This window comes from Microtus ochrogaster, chromosome 5 (assembly GCF_000317375.1).
Source record: "Microtus ochrogaster isolate Prairie Vole_2 chromosome 5, MicOch1.0, whole genome shotgun sequence".
NCBI classification, from domain to species: Eukaryota; Metazoa; Chordata; class Mammalia; order Rodentia; family Cricetidae; genus Microtus; species Microtus ochrogaster.
The window spans coordinates 91,022,926-91,045,451 of record NC_022012.1 but is presented as its reverse complement, the minus strand read 5'-3'; the positions used below and the strand labels follow the sequence as shown (position 1 = coordinate 91,045,451).

The following is a 22,526-nucleotide window of genomic DNA, read 5'->3' as shown; positions in this document are numbered from 1 at the left end:
AGGAGGGCCCTAGGGCTTGCTGGCCAGGTATCCAGCCCAACTGGCAAGTTCCAGCTTTAATGGGAGCCTGCCTCAAAAAACACATGGAAAAGAGCACCGGAGGAAGACATCTGGCTTCCACATGCACACACACAACATGCGTGTATACCTGGACATACGTACACACATACATGTAAACATGTGTGCATGAAAATGCACAAAAATGCAGACAGAAACAGCACTGGCTTCACACAAAGTTTTCCAAAGAATAAAATTCCCAAGCATGTTTTCTGAGACCCAACGGGATCCTGATATTTTTGAGAAGAGGAAGACCCCACGCTAACCTCTTCTGAGCAAGACAGAGGGTCACCAGCATTGATAGCACTGCACTGGCTTGTTGCCTATCTTCCACTCAAGTTCACAGACTCCCTGAAGTTTTGGGGAACCTGTGGGCTCTGGCTTGAAAATTCCTGCCCTAAAGAAACAGGGCTAGAGGTAACCTGGACCACCAGGGACCAGAGCCCTGGTCCAAACAGAAAACCATCCGGTTTGTCATAACGGGCTTCCATGCTATGGACAGTAAGGTCTTCAAACAGGAATTTTTGTTTTGTTTTTTTGTTTGGCCTGAATTGCTCCTAAGACAGTGGTTCTCAACTTATGGGTCACAACCTCCTTACTGTATATAAGTATATTTACATTATGTAAATATATACTTAAGTATATAAGATATTTACATTATGATTCATAACAGTAACAAAACTACAGTAAGGAAGTAGCAATGAAATAACTTAGTGGTGGAGGATCACCACAACATGAGGAATTCAAGGTTTAGGAAGCATTAGGAAGGTCGAGAAACGCTGTTTCAAGTGGACTTGTCTTGACTTTTTATTTCACAGCTGTCTTTGTCCCCGCTCTAAAATAATGTTTGCCTTCCTTAATATAAAGAACTTGACGGAACAGTTCAAGTCCTTGATTCCTAAAATAACGCCCTGGGGTAACAGAGTGGAACCAACACATTAGGCAATCTACCCTCTGGTGACATGCGCAGACCATCAGACTGCACATTCGTCAACAGGACGTTCAAGGCATTTTTTTGTAGCTGGTGCTTGACACAAAGTCAAGCTATTGAGAAAACCCTTACAACATCCTTTGGAAGGTCACCTGAAAAAAACCAAGACTGAGGGTTGATGTGGCCCACTGCACAGCCCGGGACAGCTGTGTTAGCACCAAGCTCAACTCCCTGAGGGTAAGCTCATCCTAAACTGCCCACAATCCTCTTGAACACTCTCCTTTTGGGAGAAGAAGCAACTAAATGCAACGACTGCATCTTCCCCACTTTGTGGAATTCATGTCCAAATACAGAGGTAAAGTCTTTAAAAATTGATGCTAATCTTCAACTAGAGTCCAGGATTAATCTTTTGTCATTATGAAAAATTTAAACCTATGAGAAATGCAGGGAATAAATTTAGCAAACACATATTGGACCTATATATCCAACTACCCATCTCTAGAGAATTTTAGTGTTTTGTTACATTTGTCTTTAAAAAGCTGTCGTTAAGAAAACATTACAGAGGGCTGGAGCGATGGCTCAGTGGGTGATGAACTCGCTGTGCAGGCTCCAATCCCTTGAACACTCCCAAAGGCAGGCAGGACAGCTCATATGCACAATCCCAGCACTCCTAGAAGAGACAGGAGGTGGAGACAGAATCCCAGGCCGGCCAGCCTGGCCCAGCCAAGGTGGGCATCAAGGAACAATATCTGCTGTCCTCTGGTCTCTGCATATGCTCTGGGGCATGCCCTCACTCACACGCATAAACACACATGCATGCACATATGTACATACAACGCAGACAATAAAATATTTTGTACTGCTAACACTGAGAGTCTCATACATTCCTTTTTATCTCATTAAATATGCCTCAATGTATTTATTTAGAATTTTGCTTTTCTATGATTTCTTCCAACCAGATTGCAGCCCTGCTTCTCCAAAGAGAAGCCAGTTTGGCTTTTGAGAAATGATCTTCTTTTATGTTTATAATGAAATTATAAAAATAAATTTACTTCAGACAATGCCAGCACTGTAGTAGAGATATCCTACATTAAATCATGAGCAGGTGCAGTCCATGGTCTGTGGTTTCCAGAAAAGAATTCTGACCAATACAATGGGACTTGACTGTCTTTAAGAGCCTCCTTGACGTGTTGTTTCCCTATTGAGAACATCCCACCTAGGTTCAGGGTAGACAGACACCTGTAATCCCAGCGCTTGGGAGGCAGAGGCGGGCGGATCTGTGTGAGTTCAAGGCCAGCCTGGTCTATACGGTGACTTCAAGGACAGCCAAAGATACCTAGTGAGACCCTGGCTCAACAAAAACAACAAGAAAAAAGAAAACACCCCAAACTTCCTCTTTTGTTCAATTATATACCTTGAAACGATGTGGTTGGAACAAATGAAGGCAGGGAATCACTTCTTCAGTGGGTTTAGAAATTCATGGTAGGGTCTGGAGAGATGGCTCAGTGGTTAAAAGCACTGACTGCTGTTCCAGAGAACCAGAGTTCAATTCCCAGTAACCACATGGCAGCTCACAACTGTCTGTAACTCCAGTTCCAGGGGACCTGACACCCATGGCAAAACACAAATGCACACAGAAATCAATGGTATTGGATCTTTGTGGGAGGGTGTATGTGTGTATGTGTGTATACCTGTACATGCATGTGAAGACCAGAAGTTGACTTCAGGTATCTTCCTTAACTGCTCTCTCCCTTGTTTATAAGACAGGGTCTCTTAATGATCTGAGTGCTGGCCGGTTTGGCTACACCAGCTGTGGAATCCGCAAGGCTTCTCCTGTCTCTGCCTCGCCAGGGCAGTGTATACAGTTAATCCTGGCTATGTACACGGTTCTGGGGATTGAACACAGGCCCTCACGCTTGAGAGGCAAGCACCATACCAGCTGAGCCACTTCTTCAGCCCCAGGAGTCTTGACTTTATGATAAATTTCAGTGTCTCTCACTTCCGGCATTTATGGTTCGTAAGCTGACTTGAAGAGTGTAGAGATAGCAGCAAGAATCAAGGAAACAGTTCATTATACAGATAACAGACAGAAGAAACCACATCCTAAGAGAATGTGCTCTGTCATCTCGGGTGAGCCAAAGAACACATCCCATTAAAAATGCTGCCTGTGGCAGGAGCAAAGGAGAGGCATCTTCCAGAGAAGGGTAGCTGCTGTCTTTCAAGACATAAATCGGAAGGGCTGGTAGTAGTTCCCACATATTTTTCAAGTTTCCTTTTAACGTCAGGGCCCAACAGACTAGGTTTAACTCCAGGCTTTCCAATCAGGTAGGTGCAAAGCTACATCAGAGTTACTTAACTCCTCTGAGACTTGGTTCCCTCTGCCACATGGCGGACGGTATTGACCTTCTAAAGTAGCATGAGACAAGACGCACGTGTAGTGAGCTTAACACATGCCAGTCGTGGAGTCAGAGCATCTGTGGCTCTTTGTACATTCTATCCCTAGAGCACTATGATCAATCATAGTAAATAGCCAAATAAAATAGCCTGACCCAGAGAGATGGCTCAGTGAGTAAAGGCATTTGCCACTAAACCTGATGACCTGAGTTGATCCTTGGAACCCTCATGGTAGGGAGACCAATGCCTGCAGGTTGTCTTCTGACTTCCACGCATGCATGCTTACACACACACCCCCCCCCCACTAAATATAACAAATTTTTTTTTTCAAATAAAATAGCTAGGTCTATTGGCATGTGCGTTCTGGAACCTGTTGGGGCTGAACAGGACAAAGCATTGCTCAACAAATATTTACCGAGTAAGCAATCAGAGATAACAATAGTGATCAATCTAGGATGTTTTTGCTAAATGTTTATATGTTTGGCAAATGCCTTTCACATGTCACAAATTCTCATACTAACTCTATAAGGTATTTACCACTTGCTATGAAATGAAGGCTCAAAGATATTCATTCAACACCTGGGGCTGAGGAGATAGCTCAGTTGGCAAAGTGACTTGAATTTGATCCCCAGAATCCATGTTTAAAATAAAAAAGAGTCCAGTTTGATGGTGCGCATTTGAAATCCCAGTGCTGGGGAGGTGGGGACAGGCAAGTTGCTGGCTATTAGTCCTGCCTATTTAATGAGGTCAGTGGTAGATACTATCTCAATAAACCAAGGTGGATGGCTCTCCTTTCAGGAACCTCCCTTCCTTATGGGTGACTGTTTTCTACTGCATGGCTCTTTCCTAATCCTTACACTTAAGCCTATCTTAAAATATCTTTAAGAGCTGGGCATGGTGGCCCACGAATTTAATCCCAGCATTCCAGAGGCAGAGGAAGGAGGATCTCTCTAAATTCGAGGCCAACCTGGTCTACAGAGTGAGTTCCAGGACAGCCGGGGCTACACAGAGAAACCCTGTCAAACAAACAAAAAACTTTAAGAAAACAAATAGACCTCAACCTATACCATATATTTTACTTCAAACAGTTTAAAAATGGAATGATGCAAACTGCTTTTATCTTCCTCCCCCTCCAAAAATCTTGGGAGAACGTCTTTGTTTTTGTTTTGTTTTAAGACAGGATTTCGCTGTAGCTTTGGTGCCTGTCCTGGTACTTGCTCTTATAGACCAGGCTGGCCTTGAATTCACAGGAATCTGAGTGCCTCTGACTCCTGAGTGCTGGGATTAAAGGCGTGCCCAGAGAGAAAGTCTTTGTAATAGTGAGGCCATCATGACACTGTAGCCACGATTCAAGCTAGACTTGATCCAAATTAGAAGTCCCCACTCTGGAGAGCAGCACCCAGAGCTGTGAGAATATCTACAACCAAAAAAACCAGAAAATCCAGAAAATCCAGAAACTCCAGAAAATCCAGAAACTCCAGAAAATCCAGAAAAAAAAAAAAACAGAAAATCCAGAAAAACCAGAAAATCCAGGCCTGGTGGTTTATGCTATAAGCTCAGGACTCTGGGAGATGGAGACAGGAGGACCCAGAGGAGGTCAAGCCTGGGATATAGAGGAAGTCTGTCCCAACCCTCCCTGACTGCAAGCAAGCAAACAAGCAAGCACAGCAAACAAAACCCAGAAAAAGAACAAGCGTAGCAGGGCGGTGGTGGCACAAGCCTTTAATCCCAGCACTTGGGAGGCAGAGGCAGGCGGATCTCTGTGAGTTCTAGGCCAGCCTAGTCTACAAGAGTTAGTGCCAGGACAGACTCCAAAGCCACAGAGTAACCCTGTCTTGAAAAAACAAAAAAACAAAAAAAAAACCAAGCGTGCTCAGAAGACGCTGGGATCCTCGTGCTGTCAGGATGCTTGGAAAGGCAGCATGGACGGGCTTCAGAACATGCCAAGCAGAACTGCCAGATGGTCTAGCAATTCTACACTTAAGCATAAATCCTGAACCTCAAAGCGAGAAGTCAAAATGTTTGTACCCCAAGGTTTATAGCAGCATTCATGAAAGCTAAACCACAGAAGCAACCAAAGCACCCACGAACAGGGAAAAGCAAAGAAGCCAGATACACAGGCAAGTGAATGCCATCATCCACCTTTAAAATTAAAGATGGACAATATTCACGATTTCCTTCTGACATAACACTATATGTCAGGAGGAAATTCTGACATATAACTACATCATGGATGGAGCCCGCAGGTGTTCTGCTAAAGGGTCGCAAACCAGTTCCCAAAAGATAAAAGGAAGGGTGGAAAATCAAAGAACAGAGACAGAAGGCAGTACGGTGGTTGCTAGGGGACATGGAGAGAGGGAAAATACCGGTTTACCACTTAACCGATACTTGCAGTTTTACAATATGAAAGAATTATGGGGATGGATGGAGTAATGGCTGTACAACAGTAAGAATGTGTTTGGTACCCATGAACTGTATGCTTTAAGATGGTAAAATTTTACATTATGTGTTTTTCTAACATAAAAGATTTATGTTAATTTTATGTGTGTGGGTGTTTCGCCAGCATGTGCGTCTGTGCATCATATGTATACAGTGCCCACGGAGGCCAGAAGAGGACATCTGATCTACTGGACCTAAGCCCAGGTCCTCTATAAGAGCAGCAAGAGCTCTTAGCTGGTGTGTGTGTGTGTGTGTGTGTGTGTTTCTTTAACCACATGTACTCCCCTGGGAGAAAGGAAGACATGGCTGGGTTGTCAGAGGTAGGATGGGGGGTTAGCATGTGATGTGCAAGGGCCTGGATTATTCCCCAGCACTGCATTCTCTGGGAGAAATTATTCGCAAAACACATAGAAAACAAAGTACGTGAAATTATATTTAAAAGATATCAATGATAAGAAATCAAACAACCTAGTTGAAAATTTTAAAATTAAAGCAAGACTCTCGGCATCATCGGGATGTCAGGCTCAGGACAGCTGTGTGTGCTTAACAAGCACGAAGCTTTGGGTTCTGTCTCCAGAGCCAATACAAACAAAATACCAAAAGGCCCAGCTTGATAAGATGCCAGTAGCCACTCAAAAGAAATGACAATATCAAAGGCAGATAAGCAGCCTATCAACAGGGACTGTCACTGGCTTGGAATCAGAACGGAACTGCCAGGGAGAATATCTTGGGCCCAGTGGAAACATTTTATCTTGATAGAGATGGTGGTTTCGCGGTTGTCTTTGTCAAGGCTCACACGGCTTTGTAAACTTGTATTTTTATTCTCTGTAAATTTACCTTGACACATATATTAAATGTCAAATCAATCAAGGTGATCGAGTGTGACAAGTACATGCCTATACTTGGGAGGCCGAAGCAGAACCACGAGCTCCAGGCCAGCCTGGGCTAGATAGTCAGACCCTGCTTCAAAGAAGAACAAAAAGAAGCCCAGAAATCACTGAGGGAAGAAGTCAGGCCTATGGCAGTGCTAGGGCCTCCCATGGGGTAGAAAAACTAATTCTCTGGCTGGGGAGGTGGTTCGTTCAGTTAGTAAAGGTTTGGAGGCAGAAGGACTGGAGTGAGATCCCCACCACCCACAAAGAGCAGAGCTTGTCATCTCAGAGGAGGGAAGGTGAAGACAGGGATATCTCTGGGGCTGGCGACCTGACCAGTCTGGCTAAACTAATGACAGCCAGGCTAAGCAAGAAACCCTGTCTCAAAAAGCAAGGTGGCTAGGACCTGAGGAAGCAAACCTCAGGGTGACCTCTGGTCTCCATCTGCATACGCACACACGTGTAAGCAGCTGTATATGCACACATATGAACACACCAGCACACACACATACATGAATACACTCCCCCACCCCCCACACACCCAGTTGCTGGCGCTTATATATTAAACAAAGTTAACAACAATACAGATTTTAGAATTGCTTGATGACTGCCATTAAATATACTACTGTAAACAAAACATAAGTGGATATATTCTATTTCCTGAAGAAGGGGAAAGAAAATATGGCCTTGACTGAAGTCTTTGGACTCAGAGTCCATGGTTCTGTCTTGGGCTTCAGCAAGTTCAACACAGCACAAACAGCCAAGCATGCAAGCCAAGTCTGGCTTGGAATACATAAAGTACAATTTGGAGCACTATATTCTTTCTTCCTGGCCCTCCAAGGCTACATTTATCAAGCCATGTTGACAAGGTAAAGCAGTTTGTTCTTCAGGATGCTGGAACATCGCCCTGCGGTCTTTGGTTACATACTAATTTTGAAAGGCAAGAATAGCTCCAGCCATCAAATGTTCAGCCACTTTGCTTCCATTTTTAAAGCGCTCTACAGTACAGGATTGGGGAACATTCTGGCAAACAGCCTTAATACAAATTATAATTACAAAGAAACCTTTCAGTTTTTGATTTGACACAGCTCCTCAGAACCAACACACACTGTTGCGTAATCCTAGGCACCATAAAGGCAGGTTTTGATTGGGTCCTGGTTCAGGAGGATTGTACCATCCGCGTTTGTAGCTGGGATTTCAAACATCAATGTCCACATGGCAACCTGCAGCTTCCAGGGGCTCCAGGGCCTTTGCTTTGCTGTACGTTGTTAGCACGGAGCTGGGAAGACAAGCAGTCACCTAACTTCATGTCAAATCACTTATGTATTCCCATTTTTTTATATTGGAGAGGAAAGACGTATTTAAAGGTACGGAGAAAAGAGTGTGTGTGGGAGGCTCACACTCACATGAGTGTGCCCGAGTGTGGAGGCCTGAGGCTGACGTTGGTAGCCTCCTTGACTGCTTCTACCTTACTCATGGAGACAGGGTCTCTCAGGCAGTCTGGCCAGACAGCTTGCTCTTGGGATCCTGTCTCCACCTTTAGACTGCTGGGATTAGAGGCAAGTCACCACTCCCGTTTGGCAGTGACGTGGGTTCTGGGGTGTAGGACTTTGGTCCTCGAGTTTCTAGAGCAAATGATTTTCTACTGAGTCCATCTTCTCAGCCCAACAAAAAGGATTTTGTTTGTTTTTTGTTTGTTTGTTTGTTTGTTTGTTTTTGAGACAGGGCTTCTCTGTGGCTTTGGAACCTGTCCTGAAACTAGCTCTGTAGACCAGGCTGGTCTCGAACTCACAGAGATCCGCCTGCCTCTGCCTTCCGAGTGCTGGGATTAAAGGCGTGCGCCACCACCGCCCGGCTAACAAAAAGGATTTTTAACCACACCCCCCCCACACACACACAACATACACCCATGCCCCGGTCTTAACTTTAAACATCTAACAAGTAAGGATGTAAGACATGGAAAATAAGCTCTAAGGTGTACACTATAATTTCACTATTACCCAAGAGGGTCCATCGACCTTTTCAGTCTCTTCTGGCCTGGGTACTGCATCTCCTCCTCTGGAGCAGTGGTGGAGGGATGTTTACATGTACAGTGTTTACACATGTGTGCAGACGCACTTGTGGCCAGTTCTCTCCTATTCTCTGGCACTTCCGGCTGGAAGATCCAGTGACCTGAGCCCCCTTCACATGACCCTGTCTCTTCCTCCATTGCCAGCCTGTCCCTTCTACAGGACAAAAGGGGAAAAGCCCTTTGGTTGAAAATTAAAATCTATGGTTTGAGGTCTCTTCTGAGAACGCCGACCTGATGTCTCAAAGGGCGGGGCGGCAGGGTGCTATAGGAAATCCTACTGCCAGTAGCCTTTAAGTTACCCGCCCACTTGGGCGGGGCTTCTTATACTATATATGCCAACATAAAGCACATTCCCCCTCTCTTCCTGTTGCGGAATTCCGTAGCTGGAATTCCGCAGCTGGAACCACGTTGCTGTTCCCACGTTGCTGTTTCCCTTTCAAGCAGAGGACTAAGCAGACTTAGAACCTGCTATGTGGACCAGGCTGTCCTCAAACTCACAGAAATCTGCCTGCCACTGCCTCCCAAGTGCTGGGATTAAACCAGCTAAGAATTTTTAAGATATCGAAAGCACTAAGAGAATTTGACTTTTACATTGTTCACTTGCATAATATTGAAATAAATCTTTATTTTTTTAAAAAAAGTATAAGTATTTGGGACTGAAGAGACAGCTCAGTGACGGGGAACACTGGCTGCTCTTGCAGAGGACCCTGGTTCTATTCCTAGCAACCATATGCAGGCTCACAGCCATCTGTAACTCCAGTTGACAGGGATGTGACACCTTCTTCTGGCCTCTGAAGGCAGCAGGCATGTAAGCGTTGCCCAGCCATACATAACACCTGTACACATAAATTAAAAATAAACAAGTCTTTAAAATGTATATCAGATCTCTTACATTTATTGATTTCCAGGGTGGGCCCCCAGCAAGAGCACCCGTGTGGAGATCAGGGACAACTTCCTGGTTCTCTCCTTCCACCTCATGTGTCCTGGGGATCAAACTCGGCTTGTCAGGCAGGTGGGCAGCATCTTTATACGCTGAGCCATCTCGCCACCCTTGAAAATGAACCTCAAAAGGACAACTTTTCCCACTCTGATCTTTAAAGTATCTAATTTGGCTGCTCATGCGTGCTGTCGCCTGGGCGCTGAGGTGTGAGAACGGCAAGCTCGAAGCCAACTTGGTGGCACGGAGTGACACCCTGTGTCAAAACCATTACATAAATCAGTATTTAATTTGGCTGAGATTAAACATTAATTGAGGGATTTCTGGGAAGACGGAGTAGATGCACTCACTTCCTCTCCTTCCCACTAAACACAGTTAACCCTCTTTGTGTCAGGGACAAACAAGCCAATCTCGGAAAGCATAGAGAAGGCAAATCAGGTAGCGACCATGAGGGCCTAAAGAATAGTACGGCGATTTCCCTGGGCACCCCTTCTGCCTCATGGATCCAAGACCCACTGCCCGTGGAGTTTCATGTGATAGACAAAAAGCGCGGTTACAGGTAAGAGTCCCAGAAAGGCTTTTCTTTGCTACCCAGAGGCCAAATAATGGAAGGAAAATCTGGTGAAACCAAAATATTCTAGATAATAATCACTGCTTGCAACCAAACACCATACATGCGCATGCACGCGTGCACACACACACAACACGCACACACACACACACACACACACATGCACACATTCACGCACGTACACATGTGCACACACGCCCTCGTGGACCTGCCCCATAAATACCAGTAAATAGCTGAGGGCTACCAACTAAGAACTCCACTCTCATCAGGAGCTAAATCACTAGCCCTGATGGCGACAAAGCAGGCCATGTACAGAGCAGGGCTGGTGATGAGCCCAGAGATGTAAGTGGCGACCACGTGGCCAGTGGGGCCTTCCACCCTGACCCAGTAGGAAGACGCTTCCCCTTCCACTAGGATGGTATTACCAGAGGCGTGGGAAGAGCCAAGGCTTTCAACACCCATTGAGATAATGAAGCCAGTCCCTTGTAACTTATTAAAGACCACGTGGACACTGAACTCCCTCCTCTGCCCAGCAGACGTCAGAAGAGGCCAATGGAGAGACTGGGAACAAGGCAGGGATCCCCTTTCTTGCTAGAGCCAAGTTGGAGTAACCTAACTAAGACGGAAGGCTTAAACAGGACCCAGAGTCTTATCATAACATGAAGATCTCCAGATTTTGACTTTCATTCCCTTGTTATATATACCGAAACACAAGACATCTCAAACTGAATGAAAAAGAGCGATCAGCAAATGGAAACAACATGATAACAGAGATGGTAGGCTTACTTGACAAAGACTTCAAAGTGGCCATGATATAAATGCCTCAACAACTAACAGAAGCACACTGGAAACAAGTGGGGGGAGGGGAGGGGGGAGGAAGCCTCAGCAGTGAAGAAATTATACAGAAGAAACAGAAACTTAGAATGAAAGGGGCCATGGCTGGGGCCTGGGAGATGGCTCACTGGGTCGAGCCCTTTCCACACTAGTGTGAGGACCAGGGTTCAGATTCCTCAGCAGCCATGTAAATTCTGGGTGGGCATGGTGATGTATTTGTGATCCTAGCGCACAGAGGGTGAAGGGGCTCCTGGGAGCAAGATGGCAAGCTAGATCAGAAAAAAATTAGTGAGCTGTGGGTTCAAGTGAGAGACCCTGCCTCAGGATGTAAGTGGAAGACTCATGGAGACAGCTGGTGTCAGCCTCATGCCCATGTGCACACACCACACCACACCCATGAAAGGGGTGTGAGGAAAACATCCCAGTGGGTAGCTTCTACAGCAGAGCTCGAAGGGAGGAAACCAGAAACGACCCAGTTTGAACAAGAGGAAATTGAAAGGGAAGAAGTCACCAGAACAGCATTGACTAACCTTCAGGACTTCAGTAAAAAAGGGACTGTGAAGGCTGGAGAGGCGGCTCGGTACTTAAAACTGCTGCTCTCGCAGAGGACCCACGTTCCCTTTCCAGCAGCCACATAGTGGCCCACAATACTCTACACCTCTGGTTCCAGAGCGTCATGTGCCCTCTGACCCCACAGGCACCAGATACACTTGTGATGCACACACAGACACAGAGAGAGAGAGAGAGAGAGAGAGAGAGAGAGAGAGAGAGAGAGAGAGAGAGAGGCAAAATATCCATACACATAAAATAAAAATAACTGAGTCTTAATTTTTAAAAAAAAATGGTGTCACTGCATCTCAGGAAGTAAGAATGGGTAGGGCTGAAAAGGACTTAGGAAAATAATGGCCGAAAACTCCCCAAATTTGGCCAGAGACATTACCCCAAGAAGCAAAATGAACTGGCAATAAACAAATCAAAGAAATCCATGCCACGATGCATCATAATTAAACTAATGAAAACTAACGATCATACAGCCTCTTAGGAAAACAGCACAGCTGTTTCCTTTACAATTAAACCCAATGTGCTTAGCACAACAAGCTCACATGGGTTTTGACCCAAATGAATTGAAAACTCGTCTCTACCGAAGACGTGGACACAGTTGCTCAGAGCGACCTTGCTGTCCCTCCAGGAGTGAACTATGACTAAACTGTCGCACATCTACAGAGCATGGCGTTACTCCACACCAAAAACAAGAGGATCTGAGGGGATGGGGAAGGGAGCATTGTCAGAAAGTGTTGGTTGTGCAGATGTGAAGACCTGGGTTGACCCAGATTAAAGGGCAGGGCACGGTGCCACACACTGTGAAGGCACGAAGACCTGAGTTGATTGTCAGAACCCAGATTAAAGAGCAGGCATGAAGATCTGAGTTCCAGCATCAGGACCCAGATTAAAGGGCAGGGCACGGTGCCACACACTGTGAAGGCACGAAGACCTGAGTTGATTGTCAGAACCCAGATTAAAGAGCAGGCATGAAGATCTGAGTTCCAGCATCAGGACCCAGATTAAAGGGCAGGGCACGGTGCCACCCACTGTGAGGCACAAAGACCTGAGGTAGATCATCAGAAACCAGACTGAAGGGCAGAGCATGGTGCCACACACTTGTATGCCCAGCACTGGACAGGCAGAGAGGGGCAGATTCCTGGGATTCAGTGCCCATTGACTAGCCTAATTGGTGAGCTCCAGGCCAATAACAGACCCTGTCCCAAAAAACAAAGGGAACAGCTCCTGAAGAAAGACACCTGATGCTGACTTCTGGTCCTTATATTCATCTGTACACATGTACACCCATACGCATGTGTGTGCCCGTGCGCTCGCACACACACACACACACACAGACAGACAGACAGACAGACAGACAGACAGATAGATAGATAGATGATTACAAATAAAATAAATCTTTAAGAAAGAATTCCTCTGTGGGTGGGTGTGTCCCCAGCCTGGTCTACAAAGAGCTAGTTACAGGACAGCCAGGGCTGTCATACAGAGAAACACTGTCTCAAAAAAACCACACACACAAACACAAAAAAGAATGAGGAGGAGGAAGAGGAAGAAGAAGAAGGAGAGGAAGAAAAAGAAGGAGGAGGAGGAGTAGGAGGAGGAGGAGGAGGCGGCAGCAGCGCAAACCTATGGACGCACTAGAAAAGATCAGCAGTTGCCAGAGGCTGGGGGTTGGGAAGGATGGGTGAATACAGAAGGTTTTTAGGGCTGTGAAATCATCCTGCTAGATTCTGTAATTGTGGACACATACCACTGCGTCTTTATCTAAACTCATAAAGCGGACAATAGCGACAGTGAGCCCTAATGTGTACTTCTTGTGCTGGGCGATAATGACGGGCGGACGCAGGGTCATAAAACTGTAATCCCAGCTCGGCTCTGGATACTGACAGTGGGGGAGGATGCCCCACACATGGCGCTGGGGGCTGTGTCGAGCTTTCTGCTCGATTTGACCGTGAACCCGATGCTCTTCTGAACATTAAAGTTCACTTAACAATCGCAGGGAACTGAATGAAAGTGAAAGTGTCAAATTGTGTGGGGATTGCTACAAGCAGTGCTTAGTGCGTGGCACTAAACGCATTTACCAGGAAGGCCAAAGGGCACCTGGGTCTCAGAACTTCTCTCCAACCCAAATCAAACCAAACAGCGAAAGAAATGAGAAAACTGAACACACACACACAAAAAGATAAGCAGAAAAAAAACATGAACAAAGTCTAAGGAAACTGAGATACCCCTAACAAGACTGACAGAACATAATACGGGGTCACAAATGACCACTGTCCTCATTGCTATTCACTCTGTTCACATCTGGAAGACGGCAAGGGAATTGGTACTATGAAGGCCCAATGCACAGACATTTGCCAGCAGAAATGAAATGATTGGAGCCTCAAGCAAGCCACTCTATCGCAAGTTTTCCTGTATGGAAGAGATTATTTAAACAGCTCTGCAACTACTGAAAAAAAAAATGAGTTTGGAGTTTAAAAACTGCCCCAAAGAAATTTCCAGGCCCAGATGATTTCAGTGGAAAATTAACATGCTAATTCCACACAATTGGTTCCAGAACATAGGACGGAGAGCTCCCTGACATATTTCATGAGGCTGATGTCAGGAAAAGTCAACGTAAGTGAAAAGAAATAAGTGAAACTGGAGACAGTGTCACAGACAGTTTATCAATACTTAGAAGAGAATTATGCAATAGAAGCAGTTTATTCAAGGATATCAGGCTGGGTTTATAGTCGAAAGTCAACATGTACCGTCATACTAATTAGCATGACTGTCCTCACTTATGCAGGCAAAGCCTATGAAAAATTTCAATATCAAGACTCAGAAAACCCAGGACAGAGGAAACTTTACCAACCCAATAATTAAAAATCTAATAACTAGGGGGCTGGAGAGATGGCTCAGAGGTTAAGAGCAGTGCCTGCTCTTCCAAAGGTCCTGAGTTCAATTCCCAGCAACCACATGGTGGCTCACAACCATCTGTAATGGGGTCTGGTGCCCTCTTCTGGCCAGCAGGCATACACACAGACAGAATAGTGTATACATAATAAATAAATAAATATTTTAAAAAAATCTAACAACTAGCTGGGCGATGGTGATGCACGCTTTTAATCCCAGCACTTGGGAGGCAGAGGCAGGTGGATCTCTGTGAGTTCGAGACCAGCCTGGTCTACAGAGCTAGTTCCAGGACAGGCTCCAAAGCCACAAAGAAACCCTGTCTCGAAAAACAAAAACAAAAACAACAAAAAATCTAACAACTGGACCAGGCGGTAGTGGCTCACACCTTTAATTCTGGTACTCAGGATTAAATCAGGGACCTCTGTGAGTTTGAAGCCAGCCTGGTCTACAGAGCAAGTTCCAGGACAGCCAGGACTACACAGAGAAACCCTGTATCAATACAAGCAAACAAACAACAAAACAAAACAAACTCTGGCAACTGATACTATGGTTACTGTAGAAACTGTTGGTTCTGGGAGCTGGGAGCTGTCCTGGTTTAGAGGGGAAGTGCCCCGACAGTCTCAGGCATTTGAACACTTCGTCCCGACCTGGGTTTTGATGGTACAGCCTGGCTGGAACAAAGTACGTGGCTGGGGGTGGGTTTTGACGTATAAAGTCATACGCCTATTTCCGGTCGGCTCTCTCCCATCACCTCTCAGCTTTCTGGTCCTCCGTCATGCCTGCTGCTTGCAGCCGTCTGTTCCCACCATGAGGGACTCTTCACCCGCTGGAACCATTAAGCCCAAATCAACCCTTTCTTCTGTGAGTTGCCTCGCTCATGGTTTTACCACAACAGGAAAGTAACCAAGATAGGAGTAAGTGAAGACATCCATCCATCCTCACCAGTAACTTAATTCACAGTTCCATGTTCTCGTCAGTGTTATAAAGCAAGAAAAATAAATACAAGACAAACAGCCCCAATGAGGAAAAACAAATGTTCTTATTTGACAAGATAGCTTACATCAAAACTTGCAGGAATCCACAGAAAGGCTCACAGCAAATCAGTGAACTCAACGACAAGGACACAGAACAAGTATACAACAGCAACTATATGTCTTCATGCTAACCCGGAACACATGGACATCCACACCCAAACTTCTAAGTGCTTTAAGAAGAGTGCACAATACAACATTAATAGGATTTGCTTACTAAAATGTAGAAGGAGACTGCTCAGCTTCCTGGCCTCCCAGACCCAAATAATCACACAGAAGCTATATTAATTACAACACTGTTTGGCCTATTAGCTCAGGCTTCTTATTAACTAACTCTTACATCTTAAATTAACCCATTTCTAACCGGGTAAGGTTCTGACGCGTCCTTCTCCTTCAGCAGCTACATGGCCTCTCTTTGACTCCGCCTACTCTCTTTCCATACCTCTTCCAGCCTGGCTATATTCTGCTCTGCCATAGGCCAAAGCAGCTTTATTCATTAACCAATAGGAGCAACATATACAGACGGACCTCCCACATTACTGGGAATCACACAACCCTGATTCGAGTCAACCTATGCCTGGCATTTTACATGGGTTCTGGGGATTGACGCTCATGCTCTCACGCTTGGGGAGTCACTCTGAACAGCTGGGCCACCTTCACAGACTCTGTTCTTCATCTGAACTTGTTTAAAATCTGTTGTGTGGGTCTGTTTCTGAGTTCTGTGTCTTACTCCACTGAGCCCATATCATTCAATCTTAAATACAATGCGTGGCCACTCCCTGCCTTTAAGAATGTGATGGCTGGGGCTAGGGGGATGGCTGGGTGGGGAAAAGTACTTTCTATAAAGTATGAGGACCAAGTTCAAAACCCCAGCACCCACTTAAAAAGCCAGATGTGGCTGTACAAGTCTGCAACCCCAGTGCTGTGTGCAACAGAGCCACAAGGGTAGCAGGGACTTGGTCACTAGGCTGGTTCAGTGAGAGACCCAGTCTCCAGGGAATGAGGCGGACATACCATATACATAAATATAATAAAATAATTTTTAAAAATGACAACATGAAATACTCGAGAGGCTTTAGAGAAACAGATGCCTTCTACTTGTTATTAAGAAAGCAAAATGGTATGTTTACTCAAGGAAACAGTAGTTTAGTTTAAATAAAAAAAACATGAATAAACTTGTGACCATCACATGAGACCCAGGAACTGTATTTACATTAAAATGTTCATACATGTATACAGCAACTTTATTTAAAATACCCCAAATGGAGAAATAACCCAGATTCTCTTCAGGGGATGAACAATCAGACTGCAGGCTGTTCACACCACAGAATAATACACAGCAAAGAAAAGGAAAGCCCAACTATTACATGAACAACCACCAAGTGACTCTGTGGAGAATCACACTGGGGGAAAAGAGCAAACTGAAAAGACCACATTCTGTCCAATCGCACCGAGCCAACATTTCTGAAATGGCAAAACTTTGGAAAGAGAAAACAGAGTAGGGGTTGCCAGTGTGCTGAGGAGGCGAGCTGGGGAGGAGGGAAAAGGCCATCTCCTGGAATGTAACTTCTGCCTCGATAAGGCCATTCTCAACATCCTGGCTGGGAAGCCATTCAAAGTCTTGAAAATATTAACACCGAGGGAATCAGGGCAGAGGAGACAGAGGATCTCTGTGACCCTTCCCCTCCCTTCTTTCCTGTTCAAAGGGTCTTGCCACAGGATAGCCTGGAACCTGTGATCTTGGTCTTGGGAGTTCTGTGTGTAGAGGTATGTTCCATCACACCTGGCTCTGTGGGATTTCTTGTAACAACATATAATCTACAGTTATGGCTAAATAAAAGTGTAAGCTGGGCATGGGTAATTTAAGTCTGGTGCAGAGGGCACATCTTTAATTCCAGCACTGGGACAAAGAGGCAAGGGATGGCTGAGCTTGTGGCCAGCCTGATCTACACAGACAGGGTTACATGGGAAACCCTGTCTCAACAACAACAGCAACCATGACAAAAAGTTTACTTTTAAAAACTGAATGAACTGGGCGCACTGACACATGACTGCGATCCCAGCATTTAGGAGGTATAGGCTAATTTAAGGCTACACGGAAAATTCCTGGGCAGCCTGACCTTGCCTCACACCGCCTCGACAAAGCGTTAGCGTGAACCTCCCTTCAGCCTATCCTGTCGTCTGAAATGATCACGGCTTAGAAGACCTTCTATTAGCTGTAATTCTGTCAGAACCTCCAAGGTTGGAGGCTCTCACTTATGACTACAAATTGCTCTTTCAGAGAACTGGGTTCAAGTCTCAGCACTCATATGACAATGTACAACTGTGTGTAACTCCAGCCTTGGTCTGACTCCCTCTTCTGGCCTCTGCATGCACATGGCACACGGCACACATACATGTAGATAAAACACCCATACACATGAAATAAAATTTTAAAAGTTTAGAATGATATTTAATAAAAGACTAAGGGTCACAAACATTCATGAGAAGCAGACACAGGACTCTGGGCCCGAATAGCTGCACAAATACACCAGCCTGTGGTAACCTCCAGCAAGCCTAATAGCTCACAAACAATCAGCTGTTGAGCTAGCATTGAAATGTTCTGGGTATTTCTGCATATTAATTGAGGTTTCTTTGGGTTTTGTTTTGTTATTGTATAATTCCTTCAAATTATTTCTTTTCAAATATCTAGGGGAAATGTCCTTTCTTAGTTTAAAAAAAAATTCATCCATAAAACAAAAGCATATTTTCATCAATTTTTAAACAAAGAGCCAAAGTTGCCTCACTTGCCACTCAGCCTTTGCCCCGGGGGGATCATCTCTGTGCATTTGTCTCATTTTTGTGTGTGTATTTCTACACATTTGTTCAGTTTTGTGTATTTGATTTTAAAAAAATACAAGATAGGATCACACTGTTACGTCATTCTTGAGATTTCTCGCTTTGGAATGTCTCAGAAAGTCATGTGTCTGTATGTTCAGATGTAACTGAACTTGTCTGGTCCGATGGCCTGGGAGCATTCTTTCTGCAGGACTGAGGGCCCACGGTCCAGCCTTACTCACCTGTTGACACAGGATGGCTGGGAATGTTGCTATAGCAAGCCATGCCGTCAGCAGTGACATCATCGCACTGTGTATTGAGTGCAGAGGAGGTGACACCTCTGTGACCAGAGACACTGGTCCCCTCTATGGTCTTCTCTTTTTCCTACGTGGGCTCGACAATTTCCTCGATTTTGCTTGAGGCGAAGGGAGGGCACGTGATCGAGTTCTGGCCAATTAAACATGAACAAAAGTTTGCTGAGCAGCCCCTGGGAATGGTTGGCTTTCCAGGTAAGAGGGATAAGCAGGAGTGGCTCTGTCCACTTTCTTGCCTTGAGGATGACACTTTGGTGACTACAGGGCTGCAGCCAGGATGCGATGTGGGGGTGGGGGGAGCCACGAGAATCACTGTGATGCTGGCTCTAACATCAGAGCTGCTTGCCGAGGGCCACAGCAGTCACTTGTCATTAAGGAGGAGCTGGCTTAGGCTGCCGGAAGCCTGGTTTTCTGTTACTTGCAGCCATAAGCATTCCTCATGCTTTAAGTATTAAATTACTCCTGAAAATGCCTGCACCCCTGGGGCTGGTTAAGAGCACTGGCTGCTCCCTCAGAGGGTGCTATATGGTGGCTCACAACAACCATCCTTACCCCCAGTTCCTGGGGATCAAACACCACCTTCTTCTGGGCTCCACAGGTAGCAGGCACACACATGCCATATGGACATACATGCAAGCAAAACACCCACAGAAATGAAATACAAATAAATAAATCTTAACGACAAGAAAAACCTGTGCTATCTTTTTTTTTAATTTTCTCCCAAGTTATTGAGAGGAGCCGTTTCCCAAACATGTCAGCTTTGAACACTGGAAGTCACCTAAGTGTAGATGACCTGGGAATGGTCGTTCACAGACACGCTCATCATTCGGTTTTCTTCCCCGTGGCTTCCTCATTCCTACCTCTTGTCTGCTTTTCTGGGTGCCATGTGACAGCAAACTGGGGAGAGTTAGTCTGTTGGGGGACAGGGTTCCTCGGAGCCTCACACTATCAACCCAACCACACACAACGGGAAGGAACAGCCCAGAGAGACAGGCTAAGGTGACAGCGACAGCCATTTCTGAGTACACAGCCACACGAACTGTGTCAAGCAGTAATTCAACTTGCTGCCAGCACATCCAGCTTCCTTTCTAAACCCACACCGAGACAAAGGTTGTGGAGCAGTGGCACAGGGGTACACAGGGCAGAGTTCTCGATATACGGCTTCTTTTATCCCGCCCATCAAACCCAAGAGTGGCTGGTCGCTGTCACGCCTATTTGACAGAATAAATAATGAAAGCAAACGTTTTTAAAAACCATCAATCACTTTCATACCACAAACACTTCCAAACACGGCAGGCCCAATATTTAATGACAAAATGACTGTCTTCATTTAAATTATATAAAATATGTTCTGCCTATCTAAAGATACCAGCATACTTAAACTGAACCCATTTGGTGGTTTGTCCTTTTAAAGAATCTGTTTCGAATCTGGTTCTCAGGAATAGACATGAGGGTGGGAGGAGCACGTGTTGGAGGGGCTAAGGGGAGCTGGGGGTGGATATGATCAGGATACGCTGCATACCTGTGGGACTGTCAAAGCACAAGCTGAATCCCCCCTCCTCGGAATTTCTCTAGTAGCTTGGCTCCCCTGGAACTTGATTTGTAGACCAAGCTGGCCTTGAACTCATGAGATCCTCTTGCCTCTGCCTCCCAAGTGCTAGGATTAAAGGCCTGCGCCACCACCACCAGGCCCCAACCAAGCCAAAAATATTTTTAAAAATAAATAGGTAAAACAACGATTCTCAAGTATTTTGTTATACCACATAATGATCAAAATTATATCAACTTTTTGGAGTAAAAAACTCATGTTAGTGGTATTTTAAGGCTTTTACTAGCCAGGCACCCCACCCTAGGACAGCAGGCGTGGAATTCCCCTAATCGGTTAACAAGTAACCAAGCTGACACTGAAACAAACAAAATAGACTGTTAAAGATATCTGTCCAGAAAAGCAATGTCAACAAGCCCATGGGGCAAGCACCTCCAGTAACACCTACAAGGTCTGGATTTTCTATAGGCTGACTCTGCTTCAGAAACCTGAGCCAGCAGAGGAAGAGGGAGTTTGCAAAACTGCAGCTCAGAAGCTGGAGCGGCAAGAGGGCCCAGGTCCTGGCAAGTATCCCCTAGCTGCCTGCCACAGCTCTTGCTACAAGTCCACAGTAGAGAGGACCACTGGGTTCACCAAGCTCAGAGACCCTCCCTGAGGGGACATCCCCAGCCAGGGTCCCCAAAACTCCAGCCCCTATGGTGGGAAGGCTAGACTCCAGAGGGGCTATCCACATAAGCCCCAGGCAGACATGGAATTCACTCCAAACCCTCTTGCAGGGTTTTCAAAACTCATTTATAGGGCATGAAAGGCTTCTGGGGAGTTTGAATTCTCTGTTGTACATTTAGAAAACAAGTCTGTAGACGCAGGCAGTGTTTACAGTGTACAGGGTGAAATGGATGGCAAATCCTCTCCCAAGGGACCTCTGGAGAGTCTCTGTATTCTTCTGGCTTGTCCAGGGGTCCTACTTGGGGGGAGGTGCTGGGCTATTCCTCCATCCTCATCCTATTTCCTAGGAGGGCTGCAGTCCCTGCTCACTGCACTGGCACACAGGCTGGAGGGAGCAAGCAGGTCCTTGGTGAGGGGACAGGAGTGTTTGTCCTGCACATGGCAGAAGGACAGCGAAGCAAGAGTTAGTCACCAGAACAAACCAATCGGATTCATCAGCTCTTCAAAAACAGTCTGTCCAACCTGCAGGATGCACAGTGACTCCAGGCAGTTCCCAAGGGTCAACAGACCAAGAAAAAGAGCAAAAAGTAAACAGAGAAAGGGACTAGGGCCAAAATATGCCCCCAAACAAACCAGGAGCAACACTGCATTGCTGGTTGGGTCCTTGACCAGTTCCCCAAAGCTCTAACAGAGACAAGAGCTAGGAAGGAAGTGTGCGCGTGTGCCTGTACGTGTGTGGTGCTGTGGGGTCAGCACAGCTCCTCTTGCACTTGCACAACCAACTATTCTCAAGACAAGGTCACACTGTGCTGTGCACAAGCTTGTGTGCACTCCTGTACCCACTGGTTCTGGTCAGGGCGGCGGATACACACACACACACACACACACACACACACACACACACACTTACAGTAGAGAGACACAGTGCATTCGTTCTGCCAGTCGGGTAGCGTAGGCACACGATCACAAGCACACCAACTCCATTAGGAGTGAACATACTCATTCACCGTCCCCAGGCTCCGGCTCTGTACACTCTCGTCACCTCTCAGTCAGATGCATACAGACCTCCACATAAGACCACAAACTCCACACAGCCTGTCAGCAACACACAATCTGTTAGAAGCACACACGCCCTTATAATCTTCCAGCTGGCCTGCGCGCACACGTAGGTGCACCCACAACCTGTCACACGCACCGCATGCACACTTAAAACAGCTCTGTGCAGTGTGCACACACCAGATCCCAACTTCTCGGCCGCTCGTGCACACTCACACGAGCTCAGCTGGCACACGCACCCTCGCAGCCTCCCTCTGCTCCAGGCGCACCCCACACCCACGCACCCTCCCGGCTCGGTGCACCCCTCCCCCATGCCCGTGCGGACGCACACCGAGAACTCCGGCGACGCGGGGTGCACTCACGCCCCTCGCGGCAGCTGCCCGTGCCCCTCCTTACCTTTTTCGCCCGCGCAGGGCGATCGGGCCTCGTCCTCCTTGGGGTTGGTCACCTGGGTGATGATGGCCGGACCGTCCATGGGTGCGCGCAGCGCCGGCCGCCCGCAGGCCCGGCCCCCCGCAAGCTAGGCGCGGGGGGCGC

The 22,526-nt window shown here is 46.3% G+C and overlaps 1 protein-coding gene across 2 annotated transcripts in view; it reads right to left on the bottom strand.

The window, feature by feature from the left end:
• Ctdspl (CTD small phosphatase like) overlaps positions 1–22,516 on the bottom strand; it is a 121,822-nt gene extending 99,306 nt beyond the window's left edge. For both annotated transcript variants that reach the window (XM_005348074.3, XM_026779151.1), the window contains exon 1: positions 22,386–22,516. In XM_005348074.3, the coding sequence (XP_005348131.1) occupies positions 22,386–22,464 (79 nt within the window). In that variant the 5' untranslated portion in view covers positions 22,465–22,516. The remainder of the gene's footprint in view (positions 1–22,385) is intronic.
• Positions 22,517–22,526: the final 10 nt, after the last annotated feature.